General features: G+C 32.3%; 2 protein-coding genes and 1 long non-coding RNA gene across 5 annotated transcripts in view; 1 reads left to right on the top strand and 2 right to left on the bottom strand.

The window, feature by feature from the left end:
- Window positions 1-7,933, bottom strand: part of LOC139511666 (sodium- and chloride-dependent glycine transporter 1-like) — a 36,365-nt gene extending 28,432 nt beyond the window's left edge. The window contains exon 1 of one of the 3 annotated variants that reach the window (XM_071298660.1): window positions 7,768-7,933. The gene's annotated coding sequence lies outside the window, so the exon portion shown is untranslated. The other 2 variants (XM_071298661.1, XM_071298662.1) reach the window with 2 other exon arrangements.
- LOC139511669 (uncharacterized) lies at window positions 1,176-14,058 on the top strand. Its single transcript, XR_011662073.1, has 2 exons — window positions 1,176-1,509; window positions 13,294-14,058. It is a non-coding gene; the product is annotated as an uncharacterized lncRNA (long non-coding RNA).
- Window positions 11,327-14,494, bottom strand: LOC139511668 (heavy metal-binding protein HIP-like). The gene is made up of 2 exons (XM_071298668.1): window positions 14,182-14,494; window positions 11,327-11,867 (listed from the first exon to the last, which is right to left on the bottom strand). Exons 1-2 carry the CDS (start codon window positions 14,492-14,494, stop codon window positions 11,419-11,421), a joined length of 762 nt encoding a protein of 253 aa, XP_071154769.1. The 3' UTR covers window positions 11,327-11,418.
- Between the last annotated feature and the right edge of the window lie 4,564 nt (window positions 14,495-19,058).

Here is a 19,058-nt window from a genome sequence, read left to right as displayed (position 1 = left end):
TATAATTTTATTGTACCATGGAAGTAACCGAAGTTTGGACAACAACATCTGACGCCATGTTTCGTCTGCTGATCTTTCCATTAGCAGTGAGGTTAAAACAAATTTCCTAAATAATCACAGGTACTTCATTTAAAAGTCACACTATTATAATTAATGATAACATATTAAGAGTAAAAGTTCCGTCCAGTCATGGAAACACAGAAAAAACCTCTGCAAGCAATACAGTTCAGGATTTTTTTATAATGCCTGGCCATGCAGCATGCGGGGTAAACTCCGGTGCACTGGTTGACCATGACTACTTATGCTCATCTGCCACATAATTCCCCATATCAAGGAACAGTGATAATGACGTTGGTTTATGGTTATACTGTTGAATTTGATCACGGTTATTTATGTAACACACAGATCTAGACTATACTAATTCAAAACTTAACAAAAGTTTAAAACAAAAAAAATATTCAAATAATTTACAATCTTCTTAATTGTTCTGTACATTGGTCGTTTCAATTTCAAATACATTTAATTAATGAAATAGGCACTAATCTAGACATGGCTTATGAATACAGTTGTAATGGACACTACAAATTACAACTGAAGATTTACCTCACTTTTTACTGAAATGTACATTGTTAGAAACAACCAGAAAAGCGTCTTTAGAAGATCTTCAGAAGGAATATCATAATCTGACAAATAGAGAAATGGAATACCTTACTGAAAATGATAAAATCAAAATTATACTGGACTGCTCTTATCTTCTTACGGAAAAGTTGGACATAGCAACAGAAAAATAAACATCAAAATGTTATCTGCATTGGAATTTCAGTGTCGCAGATATGTATTTAACATTCATAGAGCAAGATATAGGATGCTGTCTGATATGATACAGGATATGATAGGGTCCTTTGAGAAAAGAAAGAATTAAAACCTCTCAAGTTAGCATTACCCCTTAAATATACTAATTTAGAACTCATCTATTTAAATACTTATCAAAGCTAAGTTTTTAACTATACCCTATTTTAAATTTTAATATTGAATATTATTTTAATGTTATCCGATTGAACTAGATCTTATTAATTTTAAATAGGCTATTTATATATAAATAAACTCAGAATTTTAGCTTTTATTACAGTTTTTATAAATATCACAAATATGAGTTTTAAATAACGATGAAATAACAAGTATATAGAGAGACACTTTTATTGACTGTATATAGAAAATGTGTTTTAGCCAAATGTACACGATGTTATATAACTGGTGATGGATTATTTTTAACATTGTGGTGGATAGATACATGAACTATTTATACTTTAGTGATAAATCACTGATCTATAAAGGAGGTGAAGATCATATACAGATACATATACTTTCTTTGGCAAACTCTCAACAAATCTTTTTACTGATTATGTCACATATCAGATATCTACCTTATACAGTCCCAGGAGATGGAAACTGTTTTGTTTTCTCTCTCTTAAGTTTAATCATGAGGAGACTTGAGTCTGAGTAGTACATGTAAGTACAGACTATATAAAATTTGTGTGCAACAACTATTGTCCAAAATTGGATTTTATGTGAAGATGGAGTTAATATGATAACCCATGATAATACCATGACTTTGATAGGTATATACAGGGCATGTTACTTGGAAGTATGTGGGCTACATCCTTTAAAATTCCAGCTGCAGTAGTCGCCTGCATATTTTATGCGTCAGTTTAAACCTGATCAAAACATTTTCACTCTATCAAGTGCTTTATCACTATGCCAGGTTTACATTTCAACCTATTTAGCAATACACACTTATGGTTATATAACATCACGGTACCAAAATTGCTCTCAGTAACCAAATTGCACCTATTCAACATAAAAAGCTGTTGAAATCTTACAAGTTTCCTTTCACCATGTGAAGTTGTCTAATTATTATCTATTTAAAATGAGCAAATTTAATTGTCATATTGTTCAAAGTATTTGAAGAAATAAAACAAAACATCTGCTTTATATTCCAGTTTTAAGGATTTGAAATTAAACATGTAATGATGTATGGAATTTGGGTACTGACCTCATTACATAATCAATTACAGTTAAAACCCATTTTTCTATGACTCTACCTGGACTAAAAATTAAATTGGTGTAACTATTGAAACAATTCAAGGATAGTCTATAAAATTATTTAATAGGCACAGAATGGACTTTTGTCTGGTTTATAAAAAAAGTTGGTGAAAAAACTGACAATATACATTTTTTAGGTGCAAGTTGGGAACTCTCATGTTAGCAACTTCACAACTACAAATTTATTTTCATGACGAAAAATAAAAGTACAAACCTAAAGGCATTAAAATAATTTGCCACGCACAGCCTGATACAACCACAAATTTATGTATATTTAGCATATAAAAACACAAAATTTTTTAAGTCAGTTGAAATCAAACATTTTAATATTGGACCCTTCAAACTTCAATATGGATTATTTGAAAACAGGTTTCAGGTGAACCCAAACATTTCTGTTCAGCAGCAGTCTCTAACTACATATCTCCTTAATTTTATACGATAGTCCTACAAAAATATTGAAAATGTGTACATTTTTTTTCTAGCTTCTCTCATGTGAAAGCGGTACCTTTTTGGTCACTATTTATGTGTTGCGTCTAAATAAGAATTGTAACACTTTATAGTGACTGAACAGGTTAAACAAATACTTCTCAAGAAACAAAAAAAGAAGACAATTTGGAACAGCACCAGCCATGCCAGTATATGTATAAAACTCAGATTTAGAGAAGCATTGACGTTATGTTGGTTATATGTTCTTGTGAATATATAGTGAGGAAAGTTATCAATAATTCTGAAGATAATGCAATTATATCAAGCGTTTTGTACATTTTCTGTTAAAATTTTTCACACTATCAATGAAACATTCAATAAATGGTTAACTAAATTTTTATTACTGAAAGTTTCAAACAATGACAAGTGTTTTATTTACCAAATAATTCATGTGTCATGCGCTTCTTTGAGAGAAAAAAAATCATGTGCAATTTTGGGAATTAAAGGGAAAGAAGATCCATTTGCAGCGCACTGGCGCATGTCAATTGTGAATATACTTACCAAATATATTTTCTTTATCATGATACTGAAGTCGACATTATCAAGGAGTACACCTCGTAGGAAAAAATGCAAAAATTACAGATAAAATAATTAAACCACCCTATTTTGTGTGCATCTCCTGCCAAATAAGTATTTGTTGCATCTATACATACTAGATGAGTAATAATCAATGTAAATATGGTAAAATTTTAAAGAAAAACCAAATATTTTGTAAAAAAAAAAGTAAAGCCCCCCAAAAAATGTTGTACCATAACCCCAAAATCAATTCTAATCTCCTTTTTGTGTATTGAACCTTCTAGTACAATTCCATAGAGATCCATGCACTGATACTAAAGATATTGTCTGGAAACCAAATGTGTGTTCTTGAAAACAGCTACGACATGATTAAGCATTATTCGAAAGCAAGTTTTTGACATGCTTGTATTTCCCATTTCCATTCTCAATTTAATTTTGCTGTCATGTAAAAACTTGAAAAGTAAGCTTACAAAAAAAATATATGCAAGAAATGACATAAAACTGACTCTGAATTAGTACATGAAATTGATGTAGAACTCACAAACTGGAGATGATCAGGAATACGAATGTTTTTTTGTTCGAGTTTTTTCACCGAAGCCCTTCAGCGCTATCAATTAAAAAATTATTTAGTCAAAATTTAACACTAGTATTTAGGTTCATCACAGCATATTGGCAAATACATGTAGGGCCGTATTTTCACCTAAAAAACTACTGTGTACAGACTTACCTGTGCGGTTGAGGAAGTTTTAAATGTATTTTATTTCGTTTGAAATAGGGTTTTTCCCGTTTGCTATTTGTAGTTAATATTTACAGATGGGAACTAGTATAACTAGTTTGGATACTGGTTTTGTAACAGTATGTACTATTTATAAGTTTGATGTTAGGTGCAGGAGGCACGAGGAAAGTTTTGGCGGTTTTTATGGGTGGGGTTTAAAGGTACTATATAAAGTTTGGGATTTAAATGTATTAGTATCGAAGGTGCTCGCAGTTACGTCGGATTGAAGTTGGTCACATAGGTATATGTGCAGTTGCTGCTATGTTTATTGTACGTACAGGCGTTGGAGGCATTAGCCGGGGGAAAAGAAACGATGCGAAAGAGGAACATGTTTTCACATGACGGAGTTGAGTATAATGTTGACTTTATTTACATTCTGAAATCATGACTGGAACGTATTATTAAGTTAGAAGCGAAAATCAATATATCTGTGTTCTTTTAAAAACCGTTTTACAGGTTTATGATTTTATTTTAAAATACTACAGAATTTGGTTATATATTTCCATTCAATACTGAACCATGTGAACCATGTTGAGTTCATTAATATGAAAAACAAATCAGCTTTTAAGCATGCAACTTTTATTTAAAAGTTGATAGATGAAATGCTCACTAAATATTACAGTGTCCACCTTTTGTATAAATCTGATTACTGTTTCAGTACAAAGTTCAGGAAAAGAATTTGTAAGACTTGTACTAGATTTGAGACATGGAAACAACATATGTTTAAATCTTCTCGCAGTGAGATGATTTTGTCACGGAGAGTGATACGAGTTACAGATGAGTTTGAAATGGTATGTATGAAATTTATTTTATTAGATCGCTGGGAGCGATGTGATTGGTTGCACAGTGTAGTGCACCATGGAATGTTGTCGCTGGGAGCGATGTGATTGGTTGCACAGTGTAGTGCACCATGGAATGTTGTCGCTGGGAGCGATGTGATTGGTTGCAGTGTAGTGCACCATGGAATGTTGTCGCTGGGAGCGATGTGATTGGTTGCACAATGCACCATGGGATGTTGTATAGTTTAATTAATATACAGAAAACAAAAGATTAAATATGAAGGCATTAACTTTTTGTACATTATTAAATATATGTATACATTGATTTGAAGATGAGACTTGTAATAATCATCATGTGAACCATGTTGAGTTCATTAATATGCTTTTAAGCATGCAACTTTTATTTAAAAGTTGATAGATGAAATGCTCACTAAATATTACAGTGTCCACCTTTTGTATAAAATCTGATTGCTGTTTCAGTACAAAGTTCAGGTAAAGAATTTGTAAGACTTGTACTAGATTTGAGACATGGAAACAACATATGTTTAAATCTTCTCGCAGTGAGATGATTTTGTCACGAAGAGTGATACGAGTTACAGATGAGTTTGAAATGGTATGTATGAAATTTATTTTATTAGATCGCTGGGAGCGATATGATTGGTTGCACAGTGTAGTGCACCATGGAATGTTGTCGCTGGGAGCGATGTGATTGGTTGCACAGTGTAGTGCACCATGGAATGTTGTCGCTGGGAGCGATGTGATTGGTTGCACAGTGTAGTGCACCATGGAATGTTGTCGCTGGGAGCGATGTGATTGGTTGCACAATGCACCATGGGATGTTGTATAGTTTAATTAATATACAGAAAACAAAAGATTAAATATGAAGGCATTAACTTTTGTACATAATTAAATATATGTATACAATTGATTTGAAGATGAGACTTGTAATAATCATCAATTTTATATGTTTTTTTCATTAAATACCACAATTTTGATTTTATTTTATCAGCAGGTCGCATTTACTATAAAACGATCAGAGTTTTAGTACCATATTGGAGACCTTGTGTATGTGCTAATTATTTCCCGGATGCCACAAATATGCAGGTGTAGGTATAAAAAGTAGCCCGTTTTTATGTGAGATAAATCGGACAGTACCAAGAGTTCAACTTGGAGAGATTTTAAAACGAATCAAGGAAAACAGTTTGAGAAATTATCCATCGATTCAAGATTTGCAAAACATTTGTCTGCATAAGCATCTATTGCGGAAGCTTCCGGTTCAATATGTCGTATTTGACGTTCCGATTGTCGACTTGAAACTGATATTGGTCCAGTTTAGTGGTTGAAGATTTATCTTCAATTAGCAATATCTCAAAAGACTTTTTATATCAGCATCTTATTCTGAACTGTTTCATTTCCTTTGTTTCGATGTTACTGCGAGCAACTAATCCTATATCTGTGTTTGTCTTGTTTATAGCCTATTGAATTAGAAATTAAATGCTTTAAATTCGGACGAGCAGGGCGAGGGAGAATTTAAATGTATTTTATTTCGTTTGAAATAGGGTTTTTCCCGTTTGCTATTTGTAGTTAATATTTACAGATGGGAACTAGTATAACTAGTTTGGATACTGGTTTTGTAACAGTATGTACTATTTATAAGTTTGATGTTAGGTGCAGGAGGCACGAGGAAAGTTTTGGCGGTTTTTATGGGTGGGGTTTAAAGGTACTATATAAAGTTTGGGATTTAAATGTATTAGTATCGAAGGTGCTCGCAGTTACGTCGGATTGAAGTTGGTCACATAGGTATATGTGCAGTTGCTGCTATGTTTATTGTACGTACAGGCGTTGGAGGCATTAGCCGGGGGAAAAGAAACGATGCGAAAGAGGAACAATGTTATATGTCATGTGTTTATATAATGTTTCGATTGAAGAAATATGTACAATTCAGTAAAATAAAATATTGTATCGCAAGAGAAAATAAGATGTTACTGCGAGCAACTAATCCTATATCTGTGTTTGTCTTGTTTATAGCCTATTGAATTAGAAATTAAATGCTTTAAATTCGGACGAGCAGGGCGAGGGAGAATTTAAATGTTTTTATATATATAAAAGTAAAATTTATTTTGCATATATATCTGAAAGAAAAAATCGTTTTTGGTGAAGATCTGGATTCAAAATATTTTTTTTGTCCTCTGCTTGAACAGATGTTTTTTCCATCAATTTGGAATTGAATAATTTTTTTTTATAAAAATGAAAAAGACCATACCTCCTCCTGCCTTTTGAAGTTCAATGATCGTTCCCTAAACATTTCCATCTGAACTTGTTATTCTATTTTAGACAAAAACTATATGATAATGGAGCCTATGACAATCGTCCTGAACATACATGAAATATTTGCCACTGGACGTTAAGCAACCAACAACCAACCAATATATAGTACATTGTCTTGGTATAAAGCTGGCATTTAAGCCTTCCTCATATTACAAAAAACTTAAGGTAATACAAATACAGATATTTCTTAGAATTGATGGTCATCCTTTAAAAGTTACGGTCATCCTTTTATTTTATATATTACTGTCATCCATTACAAATTACGGTCATCTTTTTACCAATCACGGTCATCCTTGTTATATGTTACGGTCATCGTGAAAATATTTTAATTCCGATTTACGGCCATCTAAGCGATTTTTTCAAATCCAATTTCCTGTTTCATACACATTTCTCGGTAGTAATTTGTTATTTCCGTGTGAATCTTTTATTAATTTACTTTGTACCAACGTATGCTTTGTAAAGAAAAAGATATAGAAAAACTTTAACAGACACTACAGATACTGACCTATTTTTTCATCCGACATCTTGGGATGAATGTGAATGCAGTTACGGTCATTATCTTTACCCCAGTTAAGGTCTACAAATTTCCCGAGGCTATTTTATGTCCTTTCACTAACGATTTTTGAAGCATTTTTTGCCAACATACCAAGAAATGATAGTCTTTGTTTCAAACTTTTTCTAGTCCTATATATGGAAACATTATGATTATCCAACCAAACACGTATTGGAACACGTACACTAAATATCAAAATGCGAAATAAAAACTACAAAATACATTACGTGTAATGGTGTCCAAGTGTCGTGCTTTCGGGTATTTACTTGAAAAGTGTCTACGATTGCGCGGTTTGTTTTATCAATTAATCCTATAACTATTTTTTTTTAAATTTTGGCTCGTAGGTACATTGTAGGTACACTGTTGCACTTACAGAAAGTATAAAACGACTTTTTAGTTTATATCTTATAGTAACACGTCATTTAAATTCTTTAGAAATACATGTTTATCTATAGAACTAATCGAAGCGTTTCAGGGACATCTATATAAATCACATTTATATCCAACATCTAAAATTGCTTTAATGTTTGAGAAAAGAAAAAAGAAAAACAAATAAAATAAATAAAAAGACTAAAATGTTAATTTTATTCACATTTACCCATCGGTATGTGTAATCTTTAGCATAGAATTACTATGAAATCTAAATAATTTGAAACGACAAATTTTGGAAGACTTCTTGGTACATGTTTTCAATGAAGTGGAAAATCATTTAACTTTTGATACAAATACATGTATATGAACGGTGAACGATGAAACTGTTAATTTTGAGACTAATTGTTCCCGGTCACACCATGAACAGCTGATGATTGGACCTAGATTTGCTTCATAATGTTCTACATATACTTTGTATCGCGTACTTAATCTATGTCTAGGGCTTTTAATGGTAACTTGAATTAATATTCACAAACCTGACTGCTTCTGACGTCTTTACACTAAATCCATAAGATTTTGAATGTGTACTGATTTATAATTTAAAATAGGTTTTTGAGGTGTGAAATCAAAAGTAATTTGGGACTCAGAGGGTTAAGGAATGACTGTAATATTTTTTCTGTCTATGAAGAAATAACATTAAAAATGTGGTGTCCACTGAATAACGCGCGTAGCGCATAAGTCATTTCTTATAATTTAATTCTTAATTCCATTTCAAACCGGAGAAAATCATGAAAAAATGTTGATAACATCACGTTCACATGACAAAATAATATCTATGTGCTGATAAACAAAACGACGTCAGCCAATCAGAAGACACGTTTCATCCAAAATTAAATTATTATTAGATGCATGATTTTTTTTTATTAGTTGTCAGTGGCATTGAACTAGCTGCAGTATCTGCAAGTACTTTCAGATGTGTGCTTAGTGTCTTTTTGTTGTTGGGATATAAAAGTACCCGGCCACGTCAACTCTGTTTGTTAGATTTATTTGTATCCGTCTGATGAGCCTTTTTCAAATGGCTTTTATAGTTCGTTCTAATGTTGTACTGTTTCACCACTGTTCAAGGTTAGGGGAAGGGTTTGGATCCCGCTAACATGTCTAAACTCGACACATTCTGTATGTATGTATGTGCCTGTCCTAAGTCAGGAGTCTGTAATTCAGGGGTTGTTGTTTGTTGATGAGTTACATAATTGTGTTTCGCTCATTTTCTTGTATATCGGTGATAAATTAGGCCGTAAGTTTTCTCGTTTGAATTGTTTTACATTTATCATTTCGTGGCCTTTTATAGCTGACTTTGCGGTATGGGCTTTACTCATGGTTAAAGGCCGTATGGTGACATTTAGTTGTAAATTTCTAATTTTTTTGTGGAAAGTTGTCTCATTAGAAATCATACCACGTCTTCTGTTGTATATGATATACAAATGAATTCGATTGATATCTATTAGATATATATTAAATTATTTACTTAGTTTACTTTTTTGCAGTTATTTTGGTTCAAGAAATGTATATAAAAAAATGAAAATGAACACAACACGTTATAAATTTCATGTGTCCGAAGCTCTTTTCTGTGAGAGAATGTAAAAAAATCCTTCTACTTCTTTAAAGTGTGACTTGAGTTTTGCAAGAACATGCAGTAAACTACATTTGAAATACAAACCTATCATGGACTGCACTCATATCGAAAAAGAATCACCTTTGGTAGACGAAACGCGCGTCTGGCGTTCAAAATTTTAACCTTGGTATCTAAGTCGAGCTTATTTATAGGAATATAAATCAACGTTAATTCCTCAAGGAGTGTTTTAGAAACAGATAAAATTATTAAAATATCGAACAGTTTAGACCAATATGATATTGCTCTACCTATATGTCTGCTATGTGTTCCGTATTGATTATAATACTTAACTGATGAAATTTTCGGGGATGAAACATGTACCAGCAGCGGTATCGACACTGGGGTTGTAGAACAAAGAACGACTAAAATAATTTTGAGTTAATTGATCACCCTCACGAATTATATAACCAGTTCGACGTATCTTATTTCACTAATGACATGTTATTGTGGTCTTTGATCCTTAGATACTAGTTTATTCGTCTGAGCTTGAATTTATCTAACTGATTGTGATATTTTGATGGAGTATGAATTCGCATGGCGGGTTATACATACAAAGCAGGAGATGCTCACAAAAACATATATATATATATATATTTCTCGTCTGATCTGTAAATAAACCGATCTATTCCATAGTTTTACACCTCGACTAAATGTATTTTCGACTGATGGTAGATACTTATTTCTTAGGTCTTAAATTACAATGCTATATTTCGCATTCAGTTTTTGCGGTTATTTTGTTTTAAGCGATTAAAAGTTTATGAATAGTTTTGAACCAAAACATAAAAGAGAGGCAAAAGAAACCAAAGGTATATTTAAACTCATGAGTTAAAAATAAACTGCGAATGTCATGGTAAAAAAATGGAAAAGGGCAAAACACGAACAACAGTATTTTAAACACCACATCAGAAACCACATTGAGCACACATACATTTTTTGGGGTACCACCAGAGACAGGGGTTATCTCAGCTGCTCGGGTAAATTTATTCTGCCCCACATGTGGTATCATTCGTGGTTTTTTGTTTTTGTTTTTTTCTTTACAATTTGACGCGGCTTTCATACAAGTGAGAGGTTTAACTAGCTATAAAGCCAGGTTTGATCCACCATGTACCATTTGAAAAAAAGCCTGATCATGTCAGGAATATGAAAGTTGTTATACATTCGTTTGATGTGTTTGAGCTTTTGATTTTGCCATTTGATTAGTCGAAAATAAACTTTCAACGCCAGAGCTATAAAAGATCAAGACAAACAAATGATAATACACAAAAAACAACACAGAAAACTACAGACAGGGCTACACGAACCTCACAAAAAAACTGGGGATAATCTCGTGTGCTCTGGAGGATTTTTGTAAAAGAACAATGCATTATGTTTCCTCAACTGTTATAACTATGAACTCAAAACGGGTGTGTCTATTACTTTTTTGTATTATTTGACAAACATAAAACAAATTTTATAATTTTGCGACATTTTATCATCTTAAAATGAGATTGTTTCTTAAATGCATTTAGTTGTTCTGGATGCATTGTTACCGATTATACAGTTCTGATATACATAAACCCACTTAAGTTAAGGTATCCAGTCGTAGTACTAAGTGTTCAACAAAACTTTTAGAATGTTTTGGTCCTCAAGGCTCTTCAACTTCGTACTTGATTCAGCCTTTTTAACAATTTTTGATTCGGGCGTCACTGATGAGTCTTTTGTAGACGAAACGCGCGTTTGGCGTAAATTTAAAATTTTAATCCTGATATCTATGATGAGTTTATTTTCAACAATTTACAATTTGCTAATAGTCTTATATGTTATACGATCTGTTTTTCACCTTGATATAAATTGATTAGTTGAGTTTCCACCCTGAGAATGTTGTTCGTGTACGATCTGCTCTGCTTAGAATGGCACCTGTGTGCGCATAAATATTTCTCAAATAAGCATTGTTTTTAACATTTTTGATTATAAATCCCGTAGAACATTCGTCATCAGCGGATTTTTCTGTATCTGCATGTAGCGCTCCACAAATCTGTCCATCAACAATCAACTGTGTTCCGAACTCCCCAATATCTTCATCTTTAATTCTAGAATCTACACATATTGTCCAGGTAAAGGCATACATTCCGCTAGATGGTGCTGTGAAGACACCTGTTTTCTCGCTATAGACAGAAGCTGTGTTGGTTTCAGTTTTGTCAAAAATCAACGTACTCCTCTGGGTCAAAGATTGACTATGAGCTACCACATAACCGTCAGACATATAGGCTGAAAATCCAATAAACCTTTTCTGACACTCACAATCTGAAAGAAATCAAACAAATAATTATATTGTAATTATGTTTTAGAACATTAAGCGTTTAACATAGAGATAAGGTACGTGGATAATTCATATATATGTGCACTTAACATGTTCTCACTTGACCTATAAGATTAGACATTAAGATCGTGTTTCAATCAAACATGCACGTTAGTATGTAGAAATATGTCTTGGGACCAGTTTTCTTTAATTTCATTATTTCCCAAATAATAGCTTTTTAATTGTTCAAGGAAACATTTAGAATTTTGGTTAATTGCATTGCACGTTTTTGAGTGAAAGACAATCAAATAACGGTAAGAAACAAAACAAAACAGATATTAAACAAACAATTAATTAGGCCTACGTAAACAGCAGTATTACCGTACAATGTCAAAAGTTTGTCCGAAAAACATATTTATAAAACTTGGTATAATAATTCACATTTTTTTTACATATAAATGCCGGTACCAAGTACGGAATATCCATTCGTTTGATGTGTTTGAGCTATTGATTATGTTTTTTGATTGAGGACTTTACGTTTTTAATTTTCTTCCGAGTTCGGTGTGTTTTTTTTATTGTACATTGTATAGTAAGATTAACACTTTTGAAATATTAAAGTATTTTATTGACAACAACCCGACCATAGAAAAAACAACAGCAGAAGGTCACTAACAGATCTTCAATGTAGCGAGACATTCCCGCACCCGGAGGCGTCCTTCAGCTGCCCCCTAAACAAATATATACTAGTTCAGTGATAATGAACGCCATACTAATTTCCGAATTGTACACAAGAAACTAAAATTTAAAAAATACAAGACTAACAAAGGCCAGAGGCTCCTGACTTGGGACAGGCGCAAAAATGCGGCGGGGTTAAACATGTTTATGAGATCTCAACCCTCCCCCTATACCTCTAGCCAATGTAGAAAAGTAAATGCATAACAATACGCACATTTAAAATTCAATTCAAGAGAAGTCCGAGTCGGATGTCAGAAGATGTAACCAAAGAAAATAAACAAAATGAAAAAATACTACATAAATAACAACAGACTACTAGCAGTCCAGACTTCAATTAAACTGATTGAAAAGATTATGATTTCATCATATGAACATCAGGCACAATCCTTCCCGTTAGGGTTTAGTATCATACCATCATAACATATATGAGAAGAACATAACCCGTGTCATGCCAACAACTGTTTTTTTTTTATAATAAATGTGTTTAGTTCCGATGCAAAGACCCTATAAGTGAATCAATATTAACGCCAAAATAAGCAATCTTTAGTGACTTGACAACAGTATCGTAACTATATCCCTTCTTGATAAGACTATTTAAAGGTTTTGTTAGTTTCTGAGGTGAATACTGACATTTTTGTGCTTTATAAAGAATATTTCCATAAAAAATTGGATGTGAAATGTAAACATCTTTTGTAGGAATAAAGAGATTCAGAGAATGCGACATCAAAATGTTGAATCCAACAGAAATCTTAATGAATAAAGCGGAAAATAAGCATAGTGAATCGTGTCGCATCGAATCTCATGTTTCTTTTAATAGAGATATTTATCGGTCTCATCCGAGTGCTGCTAAACAGGAGGGAATTATGAAGATGAAGAAGAAGAAGAAGATGGCATTTACGAATGGAATTCTCAAAATTAAATATTGCATAATCAGTGATCTGGAAAAAGTGTTCTAAAACACAAATAGATAAATTCAACCGTTCAAATTGATACTGAATTTGTGACAGTTTTTATACATTTCTTTTAATCGTTTTTGTTTTTGTTTATTTTCTTTTTTTATTTTTTTTAGGGGGAGATCTTAAAGTATTTTCCAACACTCTGCCTACTCGACATTATACATCAGATTTTTAGATGGTCCGTCTTTAGACATTGCTCTATCATATGATTTACATTTTTTAGAAGACAAGTTAGCCATACATTAATGATATCAAATGGTCTTTCAATTGACAAACCTCGCATATCACGTATATAAGTTATTTCCATTTTTTTTGTGGGATTGAGTTTCAACAGTTTGTGATAAATTAGATTTTAAAATTTCACAATATTCTAAATAGAAAAGTGTAGAAAAATGTCTAGACAGCGATACCAAGTTCTGAAATACTAACTTTTGACGCTTCTTTTGTCAAGCATATTATCTAAACATGTTGATAGGTTTTGTTATAAAAATGTTTTGTAAAGTAATTTGTGTGATATCAAATCAGTCTTCGAGTGTCAAGAAAAGCAAGTAGGACTAAAATAGAAAGATACAAATTGCGTTTACTGGGTGACTTTTTTTTATAACTAATGCAACGCAAATTACTATACCTTGAAATTTCTCAACTACAGCATTCACATTAGACTGTGTTAATCTTGTCACGTTGTCTGTAATTTGTTCAACAGCTCTCTCCATTTGAGTGTCAAACGTTCCTTTGACAGCTTTAATCACTTCTTGTTGAATATAATTATGCAAAACTTTATTAAGTTCGGAAACGTCCAGGTCAGCTTTCAGTGTGGCCTTCATGTTATCTAATAGAGGAATGGATATAACTTCCGAACATTGCTGTCCAATACAATCCTCCACATGGGCATTTGTGGTCAATAGAAAACAACATAACTGCACAGCTATTAAAGAAATCATCTTAATATAAACTCGATTGAAGTTTAAAAGCAAAAAAAGGAAAGTGTTTTCTTTCCGTCTCAGACGTTCGTTGTTTGTTCTTAGATTAACATAGAATAAATGTTTTTCCAAAATGTAAAATAAATGTTATGCTCGTTTACGTAACACATCGTATTTTTTCCGCTCGCTGGTTGTTTTCTGTTTGACATCTTCAATCGACCGGATTAGGATGTAAATAACACAGCAACAATACTAATGAGTTTGCACTTGCCAGACACAAAGAAAAAGATGCAGACATTTGCTTGTTTATACTGATTGTAAACAGCAAGCAGGTTAAAAAAAAATGCACTGTTTATTATATTATTGGCGTACCAATGTGTGTATTTTGACAGTTTATACCTCAAAGTTAATTGAGTTAGTTCTCTACTAGTGTTAAAGTACTTTGTTTACTAAGATACATTATGCAATATTATGTATGCTTGTTTATACTGATTGTAAACAGCAAGCAGGTTAAAAAAAATGCACTGTTTATTATATTATTGTTTTTTCTCTCTGGACAAACTACGTGTTTTAACAGTACAGCAGTTGATATTTATTTATGTCAATAAACTCATCATAGATACCAGGACTAAATTTTGTATATACGCCAGACGCGCGTTTCGTCTACAAAAGACTCATCAGTGACGCCCGAATCAAAAATTGTTAAAAAGGCTGAATCAAGTACGAAGTTGAAGAGCATTGAGGACCAAAATTCCTAAACGTTTTGTCAAATCCAATTTATTTTTATTTTTTTACTAATTCCATTTTTTCACATAAAAAAATTCCCAAAATCCCTTCAAACTATATCGGATTCGTTTGTTTTAAAAATAGTTTAGTGTATTTTCAAAACTGATGACTATACACGACAATTCTGCTTGATTTTGAAAAAAATAGCAATTGTCTAGAAAGACATTCTTATTGAAAACTAGTAAATATACTAAATGGTATTTCATACACAAATCTATTTGTTTTTGGTTAAATTCTGCATAAAAGTGAAATTTTGCAATGAATTTTTAATGAAATATAAAAACTTATTCAATATGATTTAATTATTATTATCATTAAAGCTTTACATTTTGAGTATATTTATGGAAATCATGTGACATTTTACCAAAATACGAGGATCCCATTACATCAAGAGGAGTTTGAACTTGAAAACTCCAATAATATTTGAAAATCCAAAGCTTAATAAAATATAAAGAGCTATAAACCAAGACAGGACAAACATGTATAGCCAAAACTAGGCAAGGAAACAGAGCTTTGCGTGAGGGAAACACATTCCTTAATTTTACATATTTCCAAAATCTTGTAACACTTGAAAAGTGTCTACGATTGCGCAGTTTGTTTTATCAATTTATCCTATAACTATTTTTTTTTTAAATTTTGGCTCGTAGGTACATTTGTAGGTACACTGTTGCACTTACAGAAAGTATAAAACGACTTTTTAGTTTATATCTGATAGTAACATGTCGTTAAAATCCTTTAGAAATACATGTTTATCTATAGAACTAATCGAAGCGTTCAAGGGATGTCTATATAAATCACATTTATACCCATCATCTAAAATTGCTTTAATGTTTGAGAAAAGAAAAAAGAAAAAGAAATAAAATAAATAAAAAGACTAAAATGTTAATTTTATTCACATTTACCCATCGGTATGTGTAATCTTTAGCATAGAATTACTATAAAATTTAAATAATTTGAAACGACAAATTTTGGAAGAATACTTGGTACATGTTTTCAATGAAGTGGAAAATCATTTAACGTTTGATACACATACATGTATATGAACGGTGAACGATGAAACTGTTAATTTTGAGACTAATTCTTCCCGGTCACGCAGTGAACAGCTGATAATTGGACCTAGATTTGCTTCATAGCGTTCTACATATACTTTGTATCGCGTACTTAATCTATGTCTAGGGCTTTTATTGGTAACTTGAATTAATATTCACAAACATGACTGCTTCTGACGTCTTTACACTAAATCCATAAGATTTTGAATGTGTACTGATTTATAATTTAAAATAGGTTTTTGAGGTGTGAAATCAAAAGTAATTTGGGACTCAGAGGGTTAAGGAATGACTGTAATATTTTTTTCTGTCTATGAAGGAATAACATTAAAAATGTGGTGTCCACTGAATAACGCGCGTAGCGCATAAGTCATTTCTTATAATTTAATTCTTAATTCCATTTCAAACCGGAGAAAATCATGAAAAAACGTTGATAACGTCACGTTCACATGACAAAATAATATCTATGGGCTGATAAACAAAACGACGTCAGCCAATCAGAAGACACGTTACATCCAAAATTAAATTATTATTATTAGATGCACGATTTTTTTTTATTAGTTGTTAGTGGCTTTGAACTAGCTGCAGTATCTGCAAGTACTCTCAGATGTGTGCTTAGTGTCTTTTTGTTGTTGGGATATAAAAGTACCCGGCCACGTCAACTCTGTTTGTTAGATTTATTTCTACTTGTATCCGTCTGATGAGCCTTTTATAGTTCGTTCTAATGTTGTACTGTTTCACCACTGTTCAAGGTTAGGGGAAGGGTTTGGATCCCGCTAACATGTCTAAACCCGACACATTCTGTATGTATGTATGTGCCTGTCCTAAGTCAGGAGTCTGTAATTCAGGGTTTTTTTGTTGTTGATGAGTTACATATATAATTGTGTTTCGTTCACTTTCTTGTATATCGGTGATAAATTAGGCCGTAAGTTTTCTCGTTTGAATTGTTTTATATTTATCATTTCGTGGCCTTTTATAGCTGACTTTGCGGTATGGGCTTTACTCATTGTTAAAGGCCGTATGGTGACATTTAGTTGTAAATTTCTAAATTTTTTGTGGAAAGTTGTCTCATTAGAAATCATACCACGTCTTCTGTTGTATATGATATACAAATGAATTCGATTGATATCTATTAGATATATATTAAATTATTTACTTAGTTTTCTTTTTTGCAGTTATATTGGTTCAAGAAATGTATATAAAAAAAATGAAAATGAACACAACACGTTATAAATTTCATGTGTCCGAAGCTCTTTTCTGTCAGAGAAAGTAAAACAAAATCCTTCTACTTCTTTAAAGTGTGACTTGAGTTTTGCAAGAACATGCAGTAAACTACATTTGAAATACAAACCTATCATGGACTGTATTCATATCGAAAAAGAATCACCTTTGGTAGACAAATCGCCAGTCTGGCGTTCAAAACTTTAACCTTGGTATCTAAGACGAGCTTATTTATAGGAATATAAATCAACGTTATGAAAATTCCTCAAGGAGTGTTTTAGAAACAGATAAAATTATTAAAATATCGAACAGTTTAGACCAATATGATATTGCTCTACCTATATGTCTGCTATATGTTCCGTATTAACTACTGAGGTGATTACATCCTCGGGGATGAATCATGTACTAGTAGCGGCATCGACACTGGGGTTGTAAAAAAATGAACGACTGAAATGGACCCAGTTTGTTTATCACCCTCACGCGTCATATGACCAATCCGACATATCTCAACTCATTACTGACATGTTATTGTGGTCTTTGATCCTTAGATACTAGTTTATTGGTCTGAGCTTGAATTTAACCGCTTGTGAGATTTTGACTGAGTACGAATTCGCATGGCGGGTTAACACTTATGCATACAAATCAGGAGATGCTTACAAAAACATTTTGTTACAATTTCGATGCGGCTTTCATACAAGTGGGAGGTTTAACTAGATATAAAGCCAGGTTTTATCCACCATTTACCATATAAAAAAGGCTTGTATCATGTTTAGAATATACAAATTGTTATAAATTCGTTTAATGTGTCTGAGCTTTTGATTTTGCAATTTGATTTGTCGAAAATAAACTTTCAACGCCATGGCTTTAAATAAAAATACAAACAAATGATAGTACATAGAAATTAACCCAGAAAACAACAGACAGAACAACACGAACCACACAAATAAGGGGATAATCTCGTGTGCTCTGGAATAACGTTTTGCAAAAGAACAATGTATTTTGTTTCCTCAACTGTATGAACTATGAACTCGAAACGGGTGTGTATATTACTTTTTAGTATTATATTAAAAACATAAAATAAAATATATCATTTTGCGACATTTTTTCATCTTAAAATGAGATTATTCTTGAATGCATTTAGTTGCTCTGGATGCATTGTTACCCATTACTGTTCTGATATACATAAAACCACTTAAGTTAAGATATCCAATCGCAGTACTAAGTGCTCAACAAATTACAATTTGCTTATAGTCTGATAAGCTATAAAATCCTTTTTTACCTTGATATTTATTGGTTAGTTTAGTTTCCAACCTGAGAATGTTGTTCGTGTTTGACCTGCTTTGCTGAGAATGGCACCTTGGTGCCCATAAATATTTCTCAAATAAGCATGTTTTTTCACATTTTTGATTATAAATCCCGTAGAACATTCGTCATCATTGGATTTTTCTGTATCTGCATGTACTGCTCCACAAAGCTGTCCATCAACAATCAACTGTGTTCCGAACTCCCCAATATCTACATCTTTTATTCTA

Source organism: Mytilus edulis, chromosome 2 (assembly GCF_963676685.1).
Source record: "Mytilus edulis chromosome 2, xbMytEdul2.2, whole genome shotgun sequence".
Classification (NCBI taxonomy): domain Eukaryota; kingdom Metazoa; phylum Mollusca; class Bivalvia; order Mytilida; family Mytilidae; genus Mytilus; species Mytilus edulis.
This window is presented reverse-complemented; position numbering and strand designations above follow the sequence as displayed.

Coding starts and splice junctions, on each gene's coding strand:
- LOC139511668 (XM_071298668.1), bottom strand. CDS start 14,494: ATGATTTCTTTAATAGCTGTGCAGTTATGTTGTTTTCTATTGACCACA. Junction 11,868..14,181: donor TGTAGTTGAGAAATTTCAAG/GTATAGTAATTT, acceptor GATTTCTTTCAG/ATTGTGAGTGTCAGAAAAGG.